Here is a 22,982-nt window from a genome sequence, read left to right as displayed (position 1 = left end):
GGCCGGAAAATTCATTTTTCCTATTTTGGCGGAAAAACTCGGTTTTCGATTTTGGTGGGAAAACTCGGTTTTTGGTTTTTCAGTTTTGGGGGAAAATTCGGTTATCTAAGAGAGAGAGAGATTTGCTTTGACGGGGAGAAAAAAAATTAGGTTTAGAAATCAGGTAAAACTTTATAATTCATAGGATAAATTAAGGGTATTATCGACTTTTAACACTTTTGGATGAGTTTACTGTTTCTGGAAACGTTTAAAAACTGCATCCAGAAATCCTGAAAAATCTGGATGAGTTATGAAAATACATCTGGATGCTGCGTCCAACTTAACCTCTTATTTCGCATCAAACGAACATCAGTCCGCGTCTGCATTTGGATGCCGCGTCCAAATCACGAAACGAACAGGGCCCTAAACAAACAAAACTCTCATCTTCATTCAAATGGCTCATTCAGATGGAGAAACAAACATGTCTATAGACAATATGGTCCCCATGTATTAAATTTGTGAGTAACATGAAAGCCTATATAACAAACAATATATAAAATTTTAAAGCTAGCTCCTTCGTTTCCTACCATATTGGAGCTAATTCGAGAAGAAAAGAGCCATCCATAAAACACACAATTATTGTAAAATTCATTACAGAGCCAAAAGAAAAGTTGAAAATGTTATGAACAAAGTGATCAGAAGCCTAAGCCTAAAAAAGAGCTTAGTAGCTCCACTCCACAAAAGAGAATCGCCAGAAACTTTTATCCCCGGAGAGAAGCTCGTGGTACGGCCGGCAACCCAAACTCATCCTCAGCCTGTTAATCACATCGTGAGCTAACTCATGCTTGTGAAGGATTTCAAAATTCGAGAAAAAAAAGAAGAGGTTTCGAAACACTTAACCTGAACTCGACCAGGTGGAGCTCCAGTCTGTCCTATTGGTACTGAAGGCAAGTTAAGTTCATCATCGTAATCACTATGCTTATCGGGTTGGAGATAAGAAGGCACTCCATCTGCTTCTGTCTCGTCTCCCATATCAGCTTCAAGAGCCTCCAGCTCTGAAAAAAATTTCACAAAAAAACCATTAAAAATGCAATATTAATACATTATCGTCCTAGTCACGCAACACCAACAATAACTTTACCTCCCATGAGATCATCTTCGTCGAGACCATCAGGAACATTATAGCTCCTACCAAGCGTTTCTTGAATCTCAGAACTCACATCCATCAGATCCATCATCTCATCTTGCAAATTCTATACATATAAAGATAAAGATTGAAACTTTATAAAGAGATAAAAACACCAAGATGTTGAAGAAGAAGAAGAAGAAGAAGAAGAAACACTTAAAAAAACAAACATCGATATCTTGAATCTGAACGGTTTTCATCATCCCTTTCAGCTCCTTGTTAGCAGACTTTAGCGCAGTCATCTGCAGATTTAAATTAACTTTTGTGTTTAGGTTCAATCTTTTTTTCCTTCACAATTAGCTTAGAGAAACAAAGATATATATATTTACATACAGTTTGTTGAGCGTCTTTGAGACCTTCAGCAGCGAAAGAGACTTGATCGAGATTGAATGTTTGATTATAGAGCATGTCACGTTGTCCTTCATACCTGTGATAAGAGAAGTAAATGTTAAAATTGATCAACTGAACAGAAGAGAGCTTTTAGCTGTAAAGTAAAACTAATGAATCTCTCTCTCTCTCTCTCTCACACTCACATTTTCTTCTGCTTGAGAAGCCTCATAGCACGAGCTTTGAGAGCTTGCTGAGCAGGACCAGGTCGAGTCTTTTGAATCTGCTCTCTGTATTTGCAGAGCTCAACATCAACCTTCTTTATCTTCTCTTCCACTGTTTCTCCCCTCTTATTTATCTGCCCCAATCATTTAAAGAAGATATTGCAACGAAGCTGAGTTTTCTATATCGGAAGTGAAATCTCAGAAACCACAATCATCTGATTCGATGATCGAACACACGATTAGACCTAGAAAACTCAATGAATACGCTACACACGAAATCAATAATTCTCCAGGGGATATTTGCCAAAACGGATTTGAAGATAAGAGAGAGAGAGGACAAACCCGATCGGAGGCATCCTGAATGGAGGGAGGAGGCTCTGTGTTCTTTTTCGCGCCGAAAACTCTCCTCATTCTCCTCGTCTTCTTCTACACACCCACCGTCTGATCAAAATCTCGAGGATTTGGAGAAGAAACTCCTAAAGGTTTTCGAATTTATAGATTTCTTCAAAAAGTTATTATTGCTTATATCGTACCCCAAAACTATATAGAGTATTACAATTCTTGATTAATTAGTCAACGGGAAGAAGTTTCCTAGAAGATCTTCTTTTCGCAAAGTTAAATCGTACCAAAGTAAATTACATTATAATCCTTAATTAATTGGTCAACGAATTGGAGGTCTTCCTTCAGCTGAATCAATATTCGGTTTGGTTTAATATACGTGAACAGAATTGAACGTAACAAGTATCTAGTGCGTAAACCAAAACGTAAATAAAAGTTCGACTATTTGTTGTGCCTTACAAAAACACTAGTACAATAGAGTTTTAGACAAAACTACTACTCTTACATCCCGTATTTTCTGAAAAATTACAAAACTTTCCAACCAACTTTATAAGTCTCAACATTTTAACCCCACAAATCCTGACTCTTTAACACGAAAATGACAGACAAGCATAAAATGAAAACCCACATCTTGACATTTTACCTCTTCCATCAAAACATGACGAATCCAAGTTCTGACTGTAAAATAAAATGAGACTCTTCATGAGTTGTATACTGATGATCCATACCGCTTTTACTTCTTTCTGTTGCTTTTCCTTGGTTTGATGATTCTGCGCCCGGACTTGTCGCCTCCTCCAGTGCTGCCCAGTGAGAAGCTCCCACCTCCTTGGAACTCTAGACTCTGTGATGCCTGGAAAGGTGATGCGTTCTGTGGCGCTGTGCTTGCAATCGGCTGGCCGCCAAACTGGAACGGGTTAGCCATTGTTGGAGGCGTTGCTGGTGGTGCTCCTCCTCCAAAGGTAAAGCTTGGTTGAGGCATTGAGACAGGCTGTTGTCCAAACACTGGTTGTTGTTGTACCATGGATATTTTGTTGGCTTGGTCTGTGTCTTCTGCCATACTGTCCTCCATGCTCATTTGCTGGTTATTATTGTTGAAACCGTTTGTAGTATTTGGTGGTGTAGCAGTCGCACCAAACGCAAACGAGGGGGTTGAGTTTCCAAAGGGCGAGGGAGGAGTCGCTGAGGGGGCTGAGTTACCAAATACTGACTGCTGAGGAATGGCAGGAGCGGTTGAGTTGAAACTAAAGGTCATGGGAGCAGAAGCGCTTGAAGCGGTAGCAGCAGATGATCCTCCAAACGAAAATGTTGGAGATGAGGAAGGGGTGAATGAGGAAGTAAAGGCTGGAGCAGGTTTGGGAGCTTGCCAGTTCGTCCCAAACAGAGGAGAGCTAGTTGTACCACTAGAGCTTGAAGACGAATTTGTCGAGCCCAGTTGAGGGGTTGAACCAGAAGCAAACACTGAAGGGGAACTGTTCGATGAAGTGTTGTTCCCAGACAAACCAAATGTAGGAGCTGATGCAGATGACCCAAACATAAAGGGAGCGCTTTGTGTCTGAGTTGTGGTTCCGCTCCCAATGTTACCCGTTTGACCATTTGCAGCACCGAAAAGGTTCGAGGCCTGAGATTGGGAGCTAGCACCAGAAGCTGATGAAACAGCATTGAATCCAAAAACACTGCTTGCAGTACTTGCAGCTACACCTCCGGAAACGCTACTACCAGAGCTTGTAAATGCAGGAGAGGACGTTCCAAAAATATTACTTCCAGTAGTAGTTGCAAAAGTCCCTGAAAACTTGCTGCTTTCCGTCCCAGGGGTTGGGGTTGAGGAAGATGACACACCAAACACAAAACTTGCAGAGCTCCCAGGTGCAGCAAGAGAAGGGATTAATGTGCTGCCGCCAGCCGCAGAGGATGTCCCACCAAAGCTAAATGTACCAGCGTCTGCCACAGCTGGGGAGCTCCCAAACATAAAGCCTGGCGTGCTTTTAATATCTGAGGTTTTAGCAGCAACAGTATTTTCAGTGCTCGTACCAGCTGAAGCCATACCACCAAACTTGAAACTGTTTATATTTCCAAATGTTGGGTTCTTTACTTCGGTCTCTTTTGAAACCTGAGCGCTAGGTGCAGATACTGTTGAAGTAGACAATGGAGCTGCTGCAGGTTCCCCAAATTTGAAAGGCGACGCAGAAGAGAGAGGAGGTGCTGCAGTTGATAGTGGGTTGTTGCCGGAATTGCTGTCGTTACTAGTATTAGCAGGCAAGTTCCCAAATACACTCGAGGCAGCCGGAATCTTTCCAAATACACTGGGGGAAGTCAGAGTAGCAGCAGAAGATTGCACAGCGCATGGCACCTCACTCGCAGAATTATTGGAAGGTGTATTCGAAATGCTAGATGAGAAGGAAGGGTTTGAACCAAGAGAGCCGTTAAACTGAGGTTGACTGATGGCGTTTGCTCCACCTGAGAATATACTACCGTTGAGGGTTGATTCAGCTAAGGTAGTTGACTCAGCTCCAGAAGCACTGTTGCTAACAGTTTTCTTTGATTCAGTTGGCTTTCCAAAAGCCTCCGATACTCCAAAAGCAAAGCTGCAAGACAGAAGCCAGTAAACAAAATTAAAACTTTAGATACCAGTAAGAATGAGGCACTAGGGGATTGACTCGAGTAAAGAAATTATTGTCTATATACAGAGAGGAAAAAGAAGTATGCATTAACCTGCTCGGCTTTTCTAACTTGATGGCTGCAGATGTACCATTGTTTTGATTTAAAAAGTCAGTGGCCGCAGGTGAAGAGAAGAGGTTAGGAAACACAGCAGCATCCTTTTTAGGCTCTTCCCGAGAGATATAATCCCCTCCAGAGGTCTTGGTAGGAGAAATACTCGATTTCTCATTCCCTTGTGTGACCTTTGAAGTTGGCTCAGAGGGCATATTACTTTTCTTAACAGATTCCATTGGAAAAGCAGAAAATTGGCTCCTTCCAGTTTCTAGAGATCCATTAGAAGTACTCTGAGAGGCGTCACCATTAAGAGTATATGACGAAGAGGCTATGGTCTCAGATGAAGTAGATAGCTTCTCCCCTTTAGGCACGCTGACACCAACACCTTTCTCTACTTTCAAGACATTCTGTTTTTCTGCCTCTTCAAATGGAGTAGTTGCTGCAACATGTTCATCCTCCAAATCCTGCAATGTTCAGTCCAGAATTGCATATATAGATGGTCAAACGTTTGCAGTAAAATTGGGTCAATGGTAATACAAAACTATGGACAACAGTAAAATTTTGCACGAAAAGGAAATAAGATTGCTCGCCTTGACACACTTATTTGCTTATTCTGGAAATAAAAATTCAAGAAATGAACAAGTTACCTCATCGGCAGTCATCCGAAATGATCGTTTTTTCGGAGGATGCTCTTCCAAAGAACTCGTGAGAGGCAAATAAGCGCCTTTAACACGAGTCTCCTGATCTTTACTGGAACCTGCTTTGTTAGTGTCATCAGCAGCACTACCAGTCTTCACACTTAGAGCTAAAAACTCCCTGGAGCCACTCCCTCCAGATTTTTCCTGCTTTTGATGACTAGAGACTGGCGAATTTGCCTTCTTCTCAGGAATATTATCCAAGAACTTCAGGGACTCCACATTTTGAAGGCTTTTGAGAGCCGGGCCTCGTAGCATAGACGGTGATAACTTGCTTGGTGATTTCTCCTTTGGGGAATCCATTTTCTCAAGTTGCTGGAATATTTTCATAGCCGTATCCTTGGATCTGGAAGGGACAAGGTTAAAACTTGAACCAGGAATATCCTCTGCACTATCTTTAGCTGTATGTGTAATGTTTTGTCCACCACTGGCACGAACAGAAAGCGGGCCTTCTGAGGCAGGCAATGCCAAGCTTCTAGAAGAAAGGTTGGACTTCTGGCGAATCCTCCTTACAGGCCCCACAGATCCTATACCGTTATCTAAGACTGAGCTCCTCCGTTTGAGACCCTACAAAATAATTTAAAAGTCATGTCGATACATATGTTTTAGAGACCAATCTGAAATGGTTTGATGCATTGTCAGAAAAGTTTACCGATTGAAACCCATGTCTAGAACCAGAAGATAAGGTTTCGTCCCATGTGCTTGGAGGTGACTGGAAAGGAGACCCAATCTGGCAAAAAAAGAACCATAAAATTAGATACCAGTTGCAAACTCTTAAATAGAAAAGTCATGGTGCAACATTGAAACCTTCGCAGTGGACTGAGGCCTAGAGTATGGTGTTCTAGCCATGCTATAAACAGCAGATCTTCCCCGAGTTCTAGGGGTGAGAAAACCATTTTCCTGAGGTCTTTGTCCAGAAAGCTTTGGCACCAGTGACATTGTAGGTGACTTTGACGGAAATGGGGTTCTGTTCTGGAAAACAGAATCTTCCCTAACCGCTTGACCACGCAACCCCAGCATAGAAGGAGTAACTTCTGAAGGTCTGCTACCCATGTAGGCCTTTGCAAGCTGAGCTGGCGAAGCAATGCCCTCATCGAGAGCCTGGTAAGGATGAAACAATCAAAAGATTAAGTACGACATCGGCATAAAACAGACTAGTATATCTCATATGTGTAACAACTCCCTTACCCTCGAACTTCCAAGAGGTGCTGAAACAAGGGCGTTCATACTTCCATTATCTGGATGTGCACTAGCCCTCTCCTGTGTTGGTGGATGTCTCAAATTACTCGCATCATTTCTTTGATCCCCGTTTACAGTGGATGAATCAGCAGCTTTCGAACGGAGCAGTGCAGTTAATCGGTCAACTTCAGATCTGTAAAACCATCAAATGTGATCAACGAAATTCTCAAACAAATTCAGTTATTCAGAAATCAAAAATGCTTAAACATATTGTAACGAAACGTTCTAAAAGGAAAAAAATGTTAAGAGACTAGAAATTTCACTCTTCTTTATCATCAATGTTAAATGCATGCAAAAATAAACAAACTTCTGTAGTCTTAGGTGGGAGCATAGTTATTAATCTACTCGGTCATATATACAAGTAAAAACTTCAGAGGAAGGTGTACCTTGTAAAAGTTTTTTCCTTCAACATCTTCTCAAGGTCCATAAATCCATCCTTGCCTGGATTGCCTGAGGCATTGCCTTCTTGGATCCGAACCACATCATTTTTCGTGGACAACTTCATATAGATAAATCATGGTTACACAACAGAGAATCAAAGGAAAAAAGAAAATCAACAGGAAGAAGCTTATTTACTTACAGCAGGGGTCCTCTCCATGTGTGCTACTCTAGTCTCCTGAATCACATCTGAACCATGAAAAAATACACAGCACATATTAAAAACATACATAACAGGCGGCTACTAACGCAAACAATCTCATACAAAAAACATCGAGCAGGAATCACAACCAATCAGAGGAAAGATTAACAGAACATACTAATAACACTTCTCCAAGACTCTGCACAAAAGATTAAAGCTTTGGCATCAAAACACAGCTAACAAGACCATTACCTCTTTCAGGAAGCTGCCGCTGCTGCTCCGGAGACTGCAAGGGCGTCTCACCCGAGACGAGGCGTTTCCGAAAAACAGACGCGAATAGCTTATGAGCGCTATAGGTAATAAGCCTCTGAGCCGGATCCACCAACTTAGACAACCACCCGCCGCCGCCTCTGTCCTCCCTACCGCCTCCAACTCCAGAGCCCCTCACGGAGGTTGGTGGCCGTTCATACGGAGTTTTCTGAGACCTACGAGCCGTCGGCTTACGGAACTTTCCGCCGGTTCCCAATCCGCCGCCGTATGGGTTGCTGCTCTCTCCCCGTGACGCGCTCGCCATTAAGCCGAAACGAGAAACCGAATCTAGGGTTTCGATACGTGCCTTTGCCGCCAAAGGAAGATCGGAAACTTATTGAGAGAATGAGAAAGGAATCGAAAATTTTCGGAATTAGGGTTTTTTCTAATTTGTGGCACCCGAACCAAAAAAAAAACGAGAGGAGCGTATATTCGTATAGCAAAAAACTAGCGAGACAGTCCGTTACGTAAAATACTAAGACGGGTTATTTATAGCCGTAAGATGAGATCCCTTCCAACGGTGTGAGATTGAGTTTTTAGCAATACCACCGTCACACTAATTTCATCCTAGGCAGACGGCGATACTTAGCGGGCTGGGCTTTTATAGAACATAATGGGCCCCACAAAAAACGTCTATTTAACAAACTGGCAATGTTGTTTGTTATCTATCATTTTTGTAAAACCTGAAACAGAGATAAATCAAAGTAGCCACAAGTAACAGACCAAAGAACAATGTTTATATGCATAAAGTACACAGTACAGTAAAAAGACTTTCCTAATAATAACAAAAAATCTCATCACAATATTGAGAAGAAGAAAAATAACATAATACTCATCATCATTCATAAGTATTTCTTGATCTTATGGTGTTTGTATATCTGACAACTAGTGTTTCAAAGAGATGCTAATGCTCTTCTCTAAACCCATCTTCATAGGTCCTCCTCCCATGATGCTCCCTTTCTGCATCATTGCCACAAACTCGTTGTAGTCTATTCTTCCATCCTGTGTTGCCAAGGATTCAGTGTTATATAATGCATTTGTTAGCTTAGGATGAGATGAGAAGGTGTAAGAAAAAGAGGTTTCACCTTGTCTTGATCAACATCGCGTATCATTTCTTCTATCCGTGCATCTTCAACACCAAACTCCTCACAAGCTTGCTGAAGCTCGTCCGGTGTGATAAATCCACTATCATCCTTGTCAAAGTAGGAGAAGGCGGCAAACAAATGGTCCTCTTTCTCTATTTTGTTTAGATGCAATGTTGCTGCTATGAACTCTTTGTAGTCTATTGTTCCACTATTGTCCACATCAGCCTGATCAGAAGAGACACACACAAAGATTATTACAACACCCAAGCAAAAGATGCAACTGCTCTTGAGTTAAAAAGACTTACAGCTTGCATAAGGTCAAGAATCTCTGACTCTTTGAGATTAGCACCAACTCGTTTTAGTCCTACTTTAAGTTCCTCAAAAGTTATCTGACCACTATTGTCTGCATCAATCATCTTGAACATTTCTTTCAAACCGGCTATTTCTTCTTCAGATAAGCTTTCTGCTATGACCTACAAGAAGGAGTTGAAGAACTTCTAAGTTTTTATATTTCTTTGAGATCTCTCTTTAGCATTAGAAAGATAACTTACTCTAAGAGCCATTTTCTTGAACTTGTTCATAGCAGAAAACTGCTTCATACGGCTCAAAACAGCAGAGTCCAGAGGTTTATCTGGAGCCACACCATCAATTTGAACCCATGGATGACCTGTTTTCAGAATGCTTAGACTTGAAATGACTTGCATAATACCAGTAAAGAAAGCTATATATTATGCTCATAGACTTGAATGACTTACACAATACTTGATGTGCAGTTAGTCTTCGCTTGGGGTCACGCACAAGCATTTTCTGCACCAAGTCTTTTGCGCCATCAGAGATGCTTGGCCATGGATCAGATGAGAAGTCAAGATCTCCATGAAGGACCTGTTCGAATATACCTTGTTCGGTTTCTGTCCATGTCATGGAAACATCAGAGCCTAATAATATGAAACAACACAAATGCTTGAAGTTAAGAAAGATGCAAAACCGCTCTTACCAGCCCAGAAAGGAGGAACACCGCTTAACAAAATGTAAATAATCACACCAGCACTCCACACATCTGATTCAGAACCATAACGCTTTCTAAGAACTTCTGGAGCTACATAATATGGACTACCAACAACATCTGTAAAAATCTCATCTGCAACATTGGAAAGGAAACTAAAGTTACAAACTCAAACATAGATGTGTGTAAATCAAATCTTCAAAGACAAAAGAGATTAAAACCTGGTTTGAAGAACATTGAGAGACCAAAGTCAATCGTCTTCAAGAGTGAATCTTCTTCTTTACTAACAAACAGAAAGTTCTCAGGCTTTAGGTCTCTATGCATAACACCAAGAGAGTGACAAGTCTCTAAAACTCCAACAATGGTTCTCGCGAGCTCAGCAGCTTTCCTCTCAGTGTAATGCCCACGTTGGATAATCCTATCAAAAAGCTCGCCACCTGAACACAACTCCATCACAAGATGCACCGCCACAACATCTTCGTATGCTCCTTTGATGGATATAACATTTGGATGACCAGCCAAGTGATGCATTATCTGAATCTCTCTTCTCACGTCTTCAACGTCCTCATCCGTCAAAAGCTTCCTCTTGGAAATGGATTTGCACGCATACTCGTTCCCCGTACCTTTCTCAACGCACAAAAACGTTGTCCCAAACTGCCCTTGTCCGAGTTTCCTTCCCAACGAATAGAACTCTTTGAAGTTTTCAGTCTTCCTCTGCAATACTGATTCTGTCCTAAGCCCTGCACTGGACACTCTCCTCATATGTTTAGGCTTATTAGGTTCAGGTTTCTTCTCCGGGTTGGTTTCACTCTTTGCATCTGGTTTTGTTGCCTCAGACTTTGTTTTATCCACCTGCAGAACAACCTCCTGCTTGATTTCCTCAGGTGCATCTGGTTTTGATTTGGTTTCGGCTTCTGGAATGGTTCTTGGATTTGACATTGTGACTTGCTCAGGGGGTTTATTCTGAACCTGATCAGGTAATGGTCCTGAAGCTGACGCTTCTTTGGAAACTTCTCCTCCTTTGCCATGGGAAGAAGATGCTTCTTTGGAAGCTGATCCACTGCCATGGGAAGAGGCTTGCTCAGCTCCAATCCGTGGCCGCCATATTGCAGCGGAAACAGCTTGCACGAAACTATTTCCAGAAATGGTAGGCCCAACACAAACATTACCCATCAAAAAGAATATCTCTCTAACGTATCAGCTCACAGGATCTGATCAAAAGAAGACAAAGTGATCTGATCTGAATCTCAATCTCATTCTTTCCTAATGATCAGAGACACAAACAAGTGAAAAGTCAAATCCTCTCCTCTTCTCCAATGATGTAGAATCTGATCACTCACGGAATACAGATGAACAAGCAAAAACCCCTACTCGGTTTGATAGACTATATATGCAAAGAAGGAGTCTTTCCACAACGACAATCAATAAGCCAAAGAAAAAAGTTTCGATTTTTTCAGAAGGGTCATATGCAAATCTAAAACTTCAAACGATCTGAAGCAATAAGATCTGTGACGGACAAGAAAAGAACGAATGGGAGGGAAAATCCGAATCGAGGGATGGCTTTAATACCAATAAGTCAATTGTGGAGAAGGTGAAGAAGAAGAAGATTCAAGGAGATGATGATCCAAATGAGTTTGAAAAAAAAAACACGTTTGCGTTTTAATTCACCAGCGATCACGTTGTCTGAACATTTTTATTTTCTAGTGTACCCACTTGAACATAAATGGGGTTATTTAACTGAATTTATTGTTAGTTACAAAAAAAGGCATGAAAACACTGAAGCAAAAAAAAAACAATGAAGCAAAAATTTTTTGACTTTTCAGACATCATCTTCAGATTCCAATGTCTTTTGAGACATTAAACAACAGTCTGGTCGGTCTCTCAGAAGAAGGAAGAGCGGTTTACTATGATCTGAGATAACTAACCGGATATGGCCTTGTAGCCTTCCTTTTCCAGTAATTTTGCCAAGGAGTTGTCTCCGGTTTTAATGATTCTTCCATTCTCCTGAAACCGAGTAACATACATGAATCACAGATACAAACGAAAACACAAGTAGCTCTTGCAGTTTGGCCAAAAAAAATCAAGAATACTCACCATGATGTGAATGAGAGTTGGTTTAATGTAGTCAAGTAGGCGTTGGTAGTGGGTTATCATCAGCACAGAGTTTTTTGGTGTCAAAAGACCATTCACCGCCTTTGCCACATCTTGAAGAGCATCAACATCCAACCCTGAATCAATCTCGTCCAGTATAGCCATCTCTGCTCCAAGTACCTGCAAGGACCAGGAAGACACCGTTACCCAAACATATAGCACTGAGTATTCCGTGAGCTCTTTCCATGTATATTGCTACCACGAAAAAGAGACTATTAGTATTCTCCTGTTTATAGCTTGAAATTTTGTGGCCTGAGCCTGACCATCTCATGTCAAGGCAATTTGAAAACAAAATAAGGACAAGTCTTCGCTGCTTGCTTGTAGATATTTCAATTACAAGGATATCTAAGGAGAGTTCTTCAGACATATAAGCATGTGTCTTTTCAGCCAACATTGCAGTCAAATACAGATAACAGATCCTTAATGAACTACCAAAATTCCACTGTGTCTTGTTATAGAAACAACCTATGCCTGCTTAGGCAAGCCTAACCAAACATCTTAATAGTTAATACTTAGCCTTGTGTTTTGTCACACTAATGGAACAAGCACAGTATTCCAACTACCTTCTGTTACTACATTTGTTTCTTATCATATACAGTGCTTGTGGAAACTGAGAAAACAAGGGGGTGAATAGGAGCAATACCGCTAACTGTAGAATCTCATTGCGTTTCCTTTCACCACCACTAAATCCTTCATTCACATTCCTGTTCAGAAAATCGGTCTTCATGTTCACAACTTCAAGTTTTGATACTAAGTGGCTGTAAAACTGCATTAGCCACATATTATAAACGTAAGAGATAAAGACAGAAGATATTCAAAGGGGAGACACCAATTGGTGGTACAGAAGCACACAAAAACAACAAGTAAAGAAAGAAGACCGATCCTAATGGCGCCAACACACACCTGGATTGGATCAAGCTCAGGCTGACCGAGCTTCCGTTTCCGAGCATTGAAAGCCATATTCAAGAAATCCATATTGCTAACACCAGGGATCTCAACAGGAGACTGGAAACTCATGAAGAGACCAGCAAGAGATCTCTCCTCCGGTTCCATATCAACCAGATTCTGCCCTTTAAATTCAATACTTCCCCCAGTCACTTCGTAATCCGGATGACCAACAAGAACCTTCAAAAAAAAATAAGGCGCTCTGAGAGAACAATACTATGCAGGCGCATAGAGGAATTTAGAGATACATTCAAATGCAATCACCTTAGAGAATGTGCTCTTCCCTGAACCATTCTTCCCCATCACTGCGTGAACCTAAGGAGCAAAACACGAAAACAACAATCTATGAGGATAAAGATGACATCTTTTTTTTTTTTAATTCAACACGTAATAGAACTGTTTCAAGCTCGTCTAAAAGTCAACATAAAAAAAAAAAAAAGTTGAATCCTTTATGCGTTTACCTCTCCTTCGTAGACAACCAAGTTGACGCCTTTAAGTATCTCCTGCCTCGTTTCAACGATCACAGCTCTCAATTCCTTAACCTCCAGCAAAGGGATCCTCCCCACTTCACCGCCGTCTCCCACCAACGAATCAGAATCTACGGCGGAGGATACGGAAGACGAAGCGATAGTATCAGAGCGGCGAGTGGTTCGTAAGGTTGGAGAATTGGCCCGGAGATTAGAGAAGAGAACACGAGAGGGTGAAGTTAAGAGACGAACTCGCTGAGGAGGAGGAGGAGGAGAAGAAACATTTGGGAGGAATTGAGCGATAGAGTACGAGTGACGGAGCTGTAGGTTTACGCCGGCCATGGGGAGAGAAGTTGCGGCGGAAGACGACGGAGGTTTATCCGGTGAGTGATGGAGAAGTTATGCGTGAAACAGTGGTTTGGTTAGGTCCTGGGAATCTTATTACATCATGTGTTCATACGACACGTAGGCAATTATACTTTTTTAAAAAAGGAAGGAAAGAAAACTGAAACGACGTCGCTTCGTTTGTTTGTTTGTTTGATGCGCGTCTTCTTCACTAGCTAATGCTTCCTTGTAGCAAAAGAAACCATTTATAAATTTGAACCCTAAACCCAAAGTATCTCATATCATATATACAAGTATACAACACATTTTAAAAACTCTGTTTCGCCACAGTTTGATAATTTTTCCTTTTATGTCAGTCTTTCTTGTCCACTTTCTTGTTCTTGAGACCAAAGCTTTTGTTTAACAAGATTTTTTTTGAGAATTTCTCTTTGATTTTTGTGGAATGGACAGGGTTTTATAGGAACCAATTAGAAATCAAGGATGAGAGGAGGGGACAGGGATTATCTTACATTCTCTACTCAGACAAAAGGCTCATTTCAGTGAATCAACTTCTCAAGTAGGCATAACTTACGAATACACATGACACTAGTGTTAAATAACAGATTATGATCAGGAGTCAGGACCTTCTCTTCTCGTAGTATCATCATCGGGAAACAAAAAAAAAATAGGAAGAGAACGATTCAAAAGCATAGATATTACTAAAGCCTCTGTACGGATTTTGGTTGGGGGAAGAAAGGTAAAAATCTACAAGCTAGCAGTAGCCTCTTCAAGGCTCTGAACTCCTTCCCCTTCTTCTTCTTCATCTGCTGCAGAGATTAGAGATGCGGACTGAATCTTTCCGGCATGATCAAGTCTCATGAGAATCACTCCCCTGAGAAAATTCAAATGAGATGAGTATAGATAATGGAAAGACTTGCCAAATTTGGGAAGGGAATAAAGATATAATACCGTGCACGGCGTGACTGGATGGAGATGTCCCTGACTTTGATCCTGTTCACTGTTCCGCTTTGGCTCACTAGAACCACTTGTTCATCGCTTTCTCCATCCTCTGCAAGAGTCGACAACATTTGTAAGATTATAGTTAGAACAGTAGCATCTAGATCATTATTTGCGGAGAAGAGTGATGTTTTTACCAGCTAGGGAGTAACCAACCACGAAGACAGCAGCTAAACGATCATCCTCGGCGAACTGAGAAATTGAGATCAAAGAAGAATGAACAAACACAAATCTGACCAGTGAAGGTAATAATCCAGATCATAACTTGTATTCCAACTAAACCAACTAATGAACAGACAAAGCTAACTAGAGATGAAATAGTAATAATGGAGATCATACTTTGGATCCGATTAGACCAACTCTGTTCAGACGAGAAGGCTTGAAGCTACTCAGAGGAACACGCTTTCCGTAGCCATTCTCACACACGAATAACAGCCATGGACCAGTGGATTGTTTCCTGCTTTGTGTTAACAGAGAGCAAAACATTAATCAGTGTGATAAAGGACAGTTTTAAGAGCAAACGTGAACAGTTATATAACTAAAGAAACACATACTCAGCCGAAGTTTCTTCTGACTTCTCTACCATATCTTTCCTCAGAGATGAAGGTATGATGTCCATGCTCGCCATCTTATCCGCATTCTTGAGTCTCATGGCAGTCACTCCCTTTGTGTTTCTGCTCAGTGTTCGAACCTAATAAACAATGGCCATCAGAGTTCGCTCAAGTAACACAACGTTGACTCTAAAAAGAAGAGAATCAAGAAGTCTAACTTACACCATCACATGTACTCAGGACAACCATTCCGTTTTGGGACGCCATGGCCACAAGATCATCGCTTGAGCAACAACGAACCCATTTCAACTCATCACCAGAATTCTGGAAACAAACAATCATGTCAGAACAACCTTTGTTAACAAGATTCTACCTGAAACCTGACTAGGATGAAAAAAAGGAACAAACCAATTGAATTGCTATGATTCCAGTTGATCGTATCCCTGAGAATAGCTTCAAAGGTACTTTCTTGATGCAGCCATTCACAGTAAGCATCAGGAGATACTGGTCTTCTGAAAACTCGCTAACAGGAACGATGGAGGTTACTCTTTCACCTTCTGACATGGACAATATCTGCTTCCACAAGCCACATGAACACAGAAACGCATTAGAGATTACTTATTTTCCACGTTGCAGAAGGAAAGCATGTCTATACATAGATACATGATTACCTGAACCAAAGGTGTGCCAGCTGCATTGCGAGAGCATTCTGGAATCTTGTAAGCACGGGTTGAGTAAACTATACCCCGGTCACTAAAATGTAGAACAAGTGTTAGCAACTAATTACAAGGCAGATCGCAAAAAAACAAAGACGGTTTCCAGTTATATATACCTGAAGAAGAGTACATGGTCATGTGCATGACAAACAAGAAAGTCAGACATCGCATCATCAACTCTCAGTTTCCCGACAGATTTTCCAATGGTTCCACGGTTCTGGAGATTGAACGTATCAGGCTTCATCCTCTTCACATAACCCTTTTCGCTAATTGCCTGAAACCATCCAGAAATCAAAAGTCAGAAAACAAACAAAGTTGTTGAGAAACTTTCTAGGTTTAAGTATAGAACCATACCATCAACATCTCTTCATTTGGAATGACATCTATATCATCCAGATCACCACTGTCAGAGTCTTCCAACACTGAACGCCTGGGAGTTGAGAATCTGTCCTTCAGCTCAATTGCTTCTTGCTCGATTAACTAAAGAAAATTTGAGAAAAGAAATAAATTAGTAGGTAACATGAACTTGAAGTAAACGAAACAAAGAGAACAATCATCATGCATCAACAATCTTCTTAACGTTGGCCCACAATACCACAATTTCAACAGAACAGTTATGTATATATAGTTATATGTAGTAAGCGACTCTACAAATACAAGGCAACAAGCAGCAGTCACTATTTTCTTGAGAAAGTTGAGGGTTCCATTTAGCAAATAGTAAACGGAAGAAGCATTAGAATGTTTGTTACCTTCAAAATGTTAGTTCTGCTTGATAGTAGCTGTTCCAGCTTTGTAATTTGCTCCGTCAGTGAACTATTCTCATCAGTAAATTTCTTCCGCTGAAGGTAGAATCGAGTTAGAACATCTTACATCTTCCAGATTACAGGTTCAAATTTCAAAAAAAAAAATACGAAAAAGAAAAAAAAAAAACTGAAGAGAATAAAAAAGCACCTCAAGAGCAGATAGTCTTCGAAGATTTATCCCCAATATCGCCTCAGCTTGGTCCTCAGAAAGCCCATATTCTGCATATATTTATTTGACAATGTTAACATTTGCAAGCAACAACAAATCTAACACGAAATGGAACTTGATTAAACAGCCAAGACTTGGCAGAACAAGAGGAGAAACATATTATGTTGTTCATATCTAGTGTATTCATTTGAAATGTGGATCCTAAACTGTCCATCAGTCCACACAAGAAAATGACTCTAATCCAGTGAAGTGTCAAAAGTTAAACACAGATTACCACTCTGTAAAGCAGCCGAAGGACTTGAGGCTTTTTTGATGAGTTGGATTACTGCATCGATATTGTCAAGTCCAACCACAATACCCTACAGTGAAGCAAATATAAGGAAAATTTAGTTAACCGGAGTGTTGGATAGTGAGATAGTGGTCTTCAAGCATCACAATTGGATAAGAAATTTCAAGAGTACTTATAGTTAACATAAAGAGCATAATTTAAGAAAACTAAATTATCTCAAAACACACCTCAATAATATGCTTTCTCTGCTGGGCATGTGAAAGCTTGTACCTTGCGCGCCTTTCGACAACAGAACATCTGAAATCAATAAATGCCTACACACACGCAACAAAAAAAAGAAGAAAGTAAACATAAAATGTTCTCCAATATGATAGTAGTAACAGACAATTAAACATCCTTCTGGCCTATGTTCTTGGACATAGTCCAAGAAAATATATATTAGCAAGATCGATTTTCAGTTTATTTATTATATAAATCCAGTAACTTAAAAACACAAATGATTTACATAGGCAAGTAGTTACCTGAAGTAATTCTTTTAAACCCATTAGCTTCGGCTCTCCATTACAGATACTGCAAAACTCGTAACATAAATAACCAAGTAAGATCAAGGAATACAACATACTCATCAGAGAAACTGCAAATGCTTCTCTATATAACAAATGTGGATCCTACTTTTGTCCACAAGTCTTGACACATTGGATAAATAAGACAAGCTGCAAAAACAAAAAGGTACTTCACAGTAACTCACCCAACCATGTTGCAGCTGAAGCTTGATTGGAGGGCAGTGTGCCGGTAAAGGTTATTTAGCACAAGTGCAGGATCACCTCCTCGTTTGAGCTATGAGAAATATATATATCAAAACCGTTACCCTCCACTATGAAATTTTGAAGTACAAAACAGAGTGCAGAGCAAACAGTGTAATACCTCAATAACCACACGCATCCCATTACGATCACTCTCGTCGCGTATGTCACTTATCCCCTCCAGTGTCTATAATTAACAAACACACGTCAATGAATATTTGAAAGGGAACTCTGCAACCATCAACCTAACTTATATTTTCCTGATATGACTAATTTAAGACCAGACATCATTCAGTATTCAGTACCTTATTTTCGACAAGTTCAGCAATCTTCTGAACAAGTGTAGCTTTGTTTGTTTGGTAAGGAATCTGCAATAAAGTTCAATTAAGAGGTTAGTTACCATAAATCTACGGGGATTCTCCTTCGAGATTAGTACATAATCAGGCAAACTAAGCCGATCACCTCAGTGATGATAACTGCATTGCGCTTTGTCTTTGCATCCAACATTTCAACTTTGGTTTTCCCTCTAACTACAACACGCCCTCGGCCAGTTCGGTAAGCATCTAAAACCCTGAAAATGCATCCGCACATTAGAGAAATGGCATATGCATGCAACTCTTTTTTTTTTGATAACGGTATTCAACAAACTCGAAAGAAAAAAAAAGATCTGTGTAGATGTATTATAGATAACATGTGAGTGATATGAGATATGAGTTTTGGAATAAAAGTTATGATTTTGATGATTTACTATTTACTTTAGATTAAAGAAGATTTGGATGTTTTCCTTTTAGTTAAGCTTATATGTATTTTCCTCTTTTAATTAGGTTATGATATCTTGTGTCATAACCTATATAATGGTTTTATATGATTAATAAAAATGGAACTTCCAACAATTAACCTTAATCTCCAAGAGAGTTTAGGGTTAAAGGAAGCTTAGCTATTTCTATCTTTCTCTTCTTCACGTGAAAAACGGCACCGATTACTCGAGCTCAGACAAGGAAACAAGCTCGTATCAATTTGGTATCAGAGCCGAACGATTCGATGGGAGAGGAAACAAATGTTATGGAGCAACTTGCTATTATGATGGCAAAGATCGAAAACATGGAGAGTGAGTTGAAGAGTGATTTGAGATCCCTAACAGAAAGAGTGAATGCTTTGGAATCACAGCCTTCATCTCCTAAAGCTCAAGATGTTAAGAAGAAGGGGGTTCTTCAAGATCATTCATCGGCTATCAAATTTTCAGCAGAAGAGCTATCCGAAGTTGAGAACTTTAGTAGGAGCAAGGGAGGAAAAGCACTGCCGCTACAAGCAGGGGAAGCAGGCACGTCCCTTGGAGGATACCAATGACCCGGTAACTTCAGTGGACCATGGCAGGCACGAGCGGTGGGCAGAGAACGAGGAAATCGTCGAGCTGATGGAGGAGGAGACTGGAACGTCAGACCAATCGGAGCAGCACCACTCAACTATCTTCCAAATCCTGGAGATTTTCGAAACTCAGAGGGGTTACCGGAGGGAGAATATTATGAAGCTCGTGAGGACAGAAGCAACAACTTCGAAAGAAGATGTGTGAAGGAAGCCAAAATAGAGTTTCCACCGTTTGATGGGACAACGAATGCTATGGAGTGGTTACAAAAGTGTGATGATTTTTTGCAGACCAAAGAATATTCAGTGATGACGCAAAAGTCAGACAAGCATCCTTTGTCTTAACCGGACAAGCTTACCACTGGAACCTCAACTTGCGGCGATTGGTAACACATAAGCTTGGATGGGAAGAGTTTAAAAGGGTTTGTAAAAGTCGATTTGGAAAAGCAGATGCAGTAAACCCAGTGGGAGAGTTGTCGAATCTTAGGCACACGGGAACAGTGGACGAATACTGTAGTCAGTTTGAAGAATGTCTAAGCCGACAAACAAGGCTCTCGGGTGATCAACAATTATGGCAGTTTTGTGCTGGATTAGCTGATAATTTGAGGAAAGAAGTAGAGTATTTACGTCCTGAGACAATTTTTGAAGCAATGGAGTATGCTCGAGACAATGAATACAAGATTGATGGTGATAAACGAGCTAGGACGTTTGGAGGGCATATGGCTCCACTATCTGGACATTTAGTCCAAAACGCTTGGCAAAAAATGCTAGAGAAGAAAGATCATGACAAAGAAGTTCATCAGCCCCGAAAAGAGGAAGCAAAACATGCTCTGCAAAAGCAATATTGGAAGAAACTGACTGTAGCAGAAATGGCGGAGCGTCGAGCAAAAGGACTTTGTTTTAATTGCGATGAACTCTACACACGAGATCATGTTTGTAACCCAGTCCTTTTTCATATAATGCCTGTCAGGAACGGAGATGATCAAGAGGATGAACCATTCGAAGAAGAAGAGTTTGTGGAATATGTTGAAGGAAGAAGAGAAGCTGTTAGAAGCATGCCTAGAGTTGGAGCTTGAGGACAAGCTCCTAGTCGAGGAGGAGAGTAATGATATGAGATATGAGTTTTGGAATAAAAGTTATGATTTTGATGATTTACTATTTACTTTAGATTAAAGAAGATTTGGATGTTTTCCTTTTAGTTAAGCTTATATGTATTTTCCTCTTTTAATTAGGTTATGATATCTTGTGTCATAACCTATATAATGGTTTTATATGATTAATAAAAATGGAACTTCCAACAATTAACCTTAATCTCCAAGAGAGTTTAGGGTTAAAGGAAGCTTAGCTATTTCTATCTTTCTCTTCTTCACGTGAAAAACGGCACCGATTACTCGAGCTCAGACAAGGAAACAGGCTCGTATCAGTGAGCTTTTACAATACAATCAAAAAATACACAATGATTCAAAACTGCATAGGACAAGCAAATTAAGAAACCTATTTACCATACTATATAGGAAATGTAGTTTTCAGACATAAGTAAAGCTTTTGTAACCTATTAGAATCATACATCTGACTAGCGGTGAAAAATTGTTTCTCCGTATCCATAGTTATTTGCTTACAAAGTCTATATGTTGGTTTGTTTAGTGTCCTTATACTTGATCATAGAGTGACTATAGCATGTTCATTAACTAACACTAACAGAGATGTGACGTTGGACGAAGTCTGAACTAGAACAGGAAAGCAAAGACTTACCCAAGGTTTCCCATTATTGTTCCTCCAGTTGGAAAATCAGGTGCAGGCATGTATTCCAGCAGTTCTTGCAGCTGATGCGACAAAGAAGAAAGTGTAAACATCATCATATGACAGCCCAACACACTAAAGCAAAGAAGAAAATAGGTAGAGAGCTATTGTACCGTAGCTTCTGGATTGTGGATTAATGCGCAAAGCACATCCACCAACTCTCCCAGATTATGAGGAGGAATATTTGTCGCCATGCCAACCTAAACAGTGTGGAAATGATCTTAACTCAATCGCATATTGTAATCTGATGATACAGCTAGGAAAATGTTCACAATATAAACTCAATAAACCGAAAATAGAATTTTAAGAAAAAGTCGAACTTAAGGTTTGTCAGATTGTTTTTACCGCAATCCCAGAGGCTCCATTCAGTAAAAGAGCAGGAAGACGAGCTGGCAACACAGCTGGTTCCTTCTGTGAGTTATCAAAGTTCGGCACAAAATCAACCTGCAAAAAATTTTAGAAACAAAAGAGACTAAGAGACAGTTATTCAACTTGGCGAGTAAGTGAGAGCCGTGTGATTTACCGTATCTTGGTCAATATCGGCTAACAACACTGCCTCAGCAAGTGGCTATAGAGAAGAAAAAAAAAATCAGCTATGGACACTAAACAGAGACGCATGAGAGAGATAGAAGCACTATAGAGTAGATGAAAAAGTGAAATTCACTCACGTCGAGTCGGCATTCAGTGTATCTCATAGCAGCAGCAGGATCTGCATCAATGGAGCCAAAGTTTCCATGTCCTTGGATAAGCGGACATCTCAAGGAGAAACTCTGCAAACAAAAAGATGCAAAAAAAAACGAAATGTTACTAAGACCAAAAACAAAACAGTAAGACTAGACTACATTCCATGGTGATTGTATATACCTGAGCCATCCTAACAAGAGCATCATAAACAGCAGTATCTCCATGCGGATGAAATTTACCAAGAACCTGTGCAGACAGACACCACAAACGTTACTCAGAACCACACTGAAGGGGCAGAGGAAGAACATTTAGAAGAAGAAAAAAATCACTAAACCTCTCCGACAACTCTTGCAGACTTCTTGTAAGGTTTCTTTGATGACATCCCGAGCTCGTGCATGGCAAACCTGTAAAGAAAGAATCAAACTTTAAAAAAAAATCGAATTTTTAATTTTTTTTTGCTGGAAAAAAGACTTAAAATTTCAACACTTAACAGTATTCTCCGATGAACAGGCTTGAGACCGTCTCTAACATCAGGCAAAGCGCGTCCAAGAAGAACAGAGAGTGCGTACGACATGTAAGACTCAGTAGCCTCCTTGTGAAGCTCAAAGGGGACGATACGAGGCTCCTCCTCCCCGCCGCCGTCCTTGTTGTTGTTGTTGTTATCCCCGGAGACAACCAAACCGCCGTTGTTGTTGGAGGACTGGGGAGGAAGGGAAGAGAGGAACCGGAGGCCGGAGGGTTGAGTGCGGCGGAGACGGCATAACGGGTCGGCGAGGGGGAAGCTGAAGTGGCGAGGGCGGCTGAGGGAGCGACGGAGGAGGGAGGAGGAGAGGCGGAGAGTGGAGGAGAGAGACATGAGAGAGTTAGGGTTAGGGATTGAGACTGTGGAGTGGCAAAAGGGTGTCATGCCCAAAAGAGTTTTAAGGAATTGTAGAAGAAGAGAAAGGGATTCAAAAAGCTAAAACCCTAGCGAGCGACACCGGAGGATTTTTTTCCCCCAGGCGCCAATTTCAAGACTCTGTCGGGTGGGCTTTCTGTCCGAACAAAAAAAACTTATCTTGTTTTGTGATTTCTTAAGGTATTTTTATTTAGTTTTAAATTAATGATATACTTATCTAACCAAAGAAATATATATTAAATATTATTTTTATTAATTTTACATTTTCACACGCATTAAAATACAATAAATTATTTTCTATGATTAATTTTTCATTTAACATTAGACC

At 40.5% G+C, this 22,982-nt stretch overlaps 5 protein-coding genes across 5 annotated transcripts; all 5 read right to left on the bottom strand.

Moving 5' to 3' along the window:
• Nucleotides 1-580: 580 nt before the first annotated feature.
• LOC108860240 (vacuolar protein sorting-associated protein 60.1) lies at nt 581-2,255 on the bottom strand. Its single transcript, XM_018634141.2, has 7 exons — nt 2,059-2,255; nt 1,699-1,850; nt 1,499-1,592; nt 1,336-1,407; nt 1,121-1,232; nt 880-1,034; nt 581-794 (listed from the first exon to the last, which is right to left on the bottom strand). Exons 1-7 carry the CDS (start codon nt 2,125-2,127, stop codon nt 741-743), a joined length of 708 nt encoding a protein of 235 aa, XP_018489643.1. The 5' UTR covers nt 2,128-2,255; the 3' UTR covers nt 581-740.
• A 226-nt stretch (nt 2,256-2,481) lies between these two features.
• Nucleotides 2,482-8,007, bottom strand: LOC108860236 (nuclear pore complex protein NUP1). Its single transcript, XM_018634135.2, has 9 exons — nt 7,531-8,007; nt 7,279-7,325; nt 7,085-7,197; nt 6,648-6,831; nt 6,267-6,560; nt 6,112-6,189; nt 5,412-6,026; nt 4,765-5,228; nt 2,482-4,637 (listed from the first exon to the last, which is right to left on the bottom strand). Exons 1-9 carry the CDS (start codon nt 7,850-7,852, stop codon nt 2,789-2,791), a joined length of 3,966 nt encoding a protein of 1,321 aa, XP_018489637.2. The 5' UTR covers nt 7,853-8,007; the 3' UTR covers nt 2,482-2,788.
• A 295-nt stretch (nt 8,008-8,302) lies between these two features.
• Nucleotides 8,303-11,193, bottom strand: LOC108862054 (calcium-dependent protein kinase 2). Its single transcript, XM_018636078.2, has 7 exons — nt 9,897-11,193; nt 9,667-9,810; nt 9,428-9,580; nt 9,224-9,339; nt 8,978-9,145; nt 8,673-8,897; nt 8,303-8,589 (listed from the first exon to the last, which is right to left on the bottom strand). Exons 1-7 carry the CDS (start codon nt 10,846-10,848, stop codon nt 8,473-8,475), a joined length of 1,875 nt encoding a protein of 624 aa, XP_018491580.1. The 5' UTR covers nt 10,849-11,193; the 3' UTR covers nt 8,303-8,472.
• A 133-nt stretch (nt 11,194-11,326) lies between these two features.
• Nucleotides 11,327-13,681, bottom strand: LOC130504059 (ABC transporter I family member 6, chloroplastic-like). The gene is made up of 6 exons (XM_056998627.1): nt 13,233-13,681; nt 13,036-13,086; nt 12,730-12,951; nt 12,470-12,592; nt 11,770-11,946; nt 11,327-11,679 (listed from the first exon to the last, which is right to left on the bottom strand). The coding sequence occupies exons 1-6, from the start codon at nt 13,578-13,580 to the stop codon at nt 11,596-11,598; spliced, it is 1,005 nt and encodes a 334-aa protein (XP_056854607.1). The 5' UTR covers nt 13,581-13,681; the 3' UTR covers nt 11,327-11,595.
• A 420-nt stretch (nt 13,682-14,101) lies between these two features.
• Nucleotides 14,102-22,806, bottom strand: LOC108838570 (DNA gyrase subunit A, chloroplastic/mitochondrial). Its single transcript, XM_056998626.1, has 27 exons — nt 22,248-22,806; nt 22,091-22,160; nt 21,937-22,002; nt 21,741-21,842; nt 21,596-21,640; nt 21,418-21,516; nt 21,186-21,272; nt 21,025-21,095; nt 18,373-18,481; nt 18,216-18,278; nt 18,032-18,097; nt 17,856-17,944; nt 17,629-17,677; nt 17,335-17,421; nt 17,093-17,177; nt 16,798-16,868; nt 16,596-16,685; nt 16,201-16,326; nt 15,963-16,120; nt 15,802-15,883; nt 15,539-15,703; nt 15,353-15,454; nt 15,134-15,270; nt 14,919-15,036; nt 14,717-14,771; nt 14,532-14,631; nt 14,102-14,454 (listed from the first exon to the last, which is right to left on the bottom strand). Exons 1-27 carry the CDS (start codon nt 22,661-22,663, stop codon nt 14,328-14,330), a joined length of 2,835 nt encoding a protein of 944 aa, XP_056854606.1. The 5' UTR covers nt 22,664-22,806; the 3' UTR covers nt 14,102-14,327.
• Nucleotides 22,807-22,982: the final 176 nt, after the last annotated feature.

Source organism: Raphanus sativus, unplaced genomic scaffold (assembly GCF_000801105.2).
Source record: "Raphanus sativus cultivar WK10039 unplaced genomic scaffold, ASM80110v3 Scaffold1336, whole genome shotgun sequence".
Classification (NCBI taxonomy): Eukaryota; Viridiplantae; Streptophyta; class Magnoliopsida; order Brassicales; family Brassicaceae; genus Raphanus; species Raphanus sativus.
The sequence above is the reverse complement of the archived record's forward strand: the minus strand, read 5'-3'. Positions and strand labels throughout refer to the sequence as shown.

Bases quoted from the DNA above. Each gene is read 5' to 3' on its own strand.
- LOC108860240 (XM_018634141.2), bottom strand. From the start codon at position 2,127: ATGAGGAGAGTTTTCGGCGCGAAAAAGAACACAGAGCCTCCTCCCTCC. The intron at 1,593-1,698 runs GTGAGTGTGAGA...CTCTTATCACAG, and splicing joins CTTCTCAAGCAGAAGAAAAT to GTATGAAGGACAACGTGACA. The intron at 795-879 runs GTTAAGTGTTTC...TGTGATTAACAG, and splicing joins CTCCACCTGGTCGAGTTCAG to GCTGAGGATGAGTTTGGGTT.
- LOC108860236 (XM_018634135.2), bottom strand. From the start codon at position 7,852: ATGGCGAGCGCGTCACGGGGAGAGAGCAGCAACCCATACGGCGGCGGA. The intron at 7,198-7,278 runs GTAAGTAAATAA...ATCTATATGAAG, and splicing joins ACATGGAGAGGACCCCTGCT to TTGTCCACGAAAAATGATGT. The intron at 6,190-6,266 runs GTTTCAATGTTG...TTTTTTTGCCAG, and splicing joins GGCCTCAGTCCACTGCGAAG to ATTGGGTCTCCTTTCCAGTC.
- LOC108862054 (XM_018636078.2), bottom strand. From the start codon at position 10,848: ATGGGTAATGTTTGTGTTGGGCCTACCATTTCTGGAAATAGTTTCGTG. The intron at 9,581-9,666 runs GTAAGAGCGGTT...TGACATGGACAG, and splicing joins TGTTCCTCCTTTCTGGGCTG to AAACCGAACAAGGTATATTC. The intron at 8,590-8,672 runs GTGAAACCTCTT...TTGGCAACACAG, and splicing joins GCGATGTTGATCAAGACAAG to GATGGAAGAATAGACTACAA.
- LOC130504059 (XM_056998627.1), bottom strand. From the start codon at position 13,580: ATGGCCGGCGTAAACCTACAGCTCCGTCACTCGTACTCTATCGCTCAA. The intron at 13,087-13,232 runs GTAAACGCATAA...TTTGCTCCTTAG, and splicing joins TGGTTGTCTACGAAGGAGAG to GTTCACGCAGTGATGGGGAA. The intron at 12,593-12,729 runs GTGTGTGTTGGC...TGGCTAATGCAG, and splicing joins CTGAGCTTGATCCAATCCAG to TTTTACAGCCACTTAGTATC.
- LOC108838570 (XM_056998626.1), bottom strand. From the start codon at position 22,663: ATGACACCCTTTTGCCACTCCACAGTCTCAATCCCTAACCCTAACTCT. The intron at 17,678-17,855 runs GTGAGTTACTGT...CGAGTTTTGCAG, and splicing joins TTCAGCTGCAACATGGTTGG to TATCTGTAATGGAGAGCCGA. The intron at 15,037-15,133 runs GTATGTGTTTCT...AACACAAAGCAG, and splicing joins TCAGAAGAAACTTCGGCTGA to GAAACAATCCACTGGTCCAT.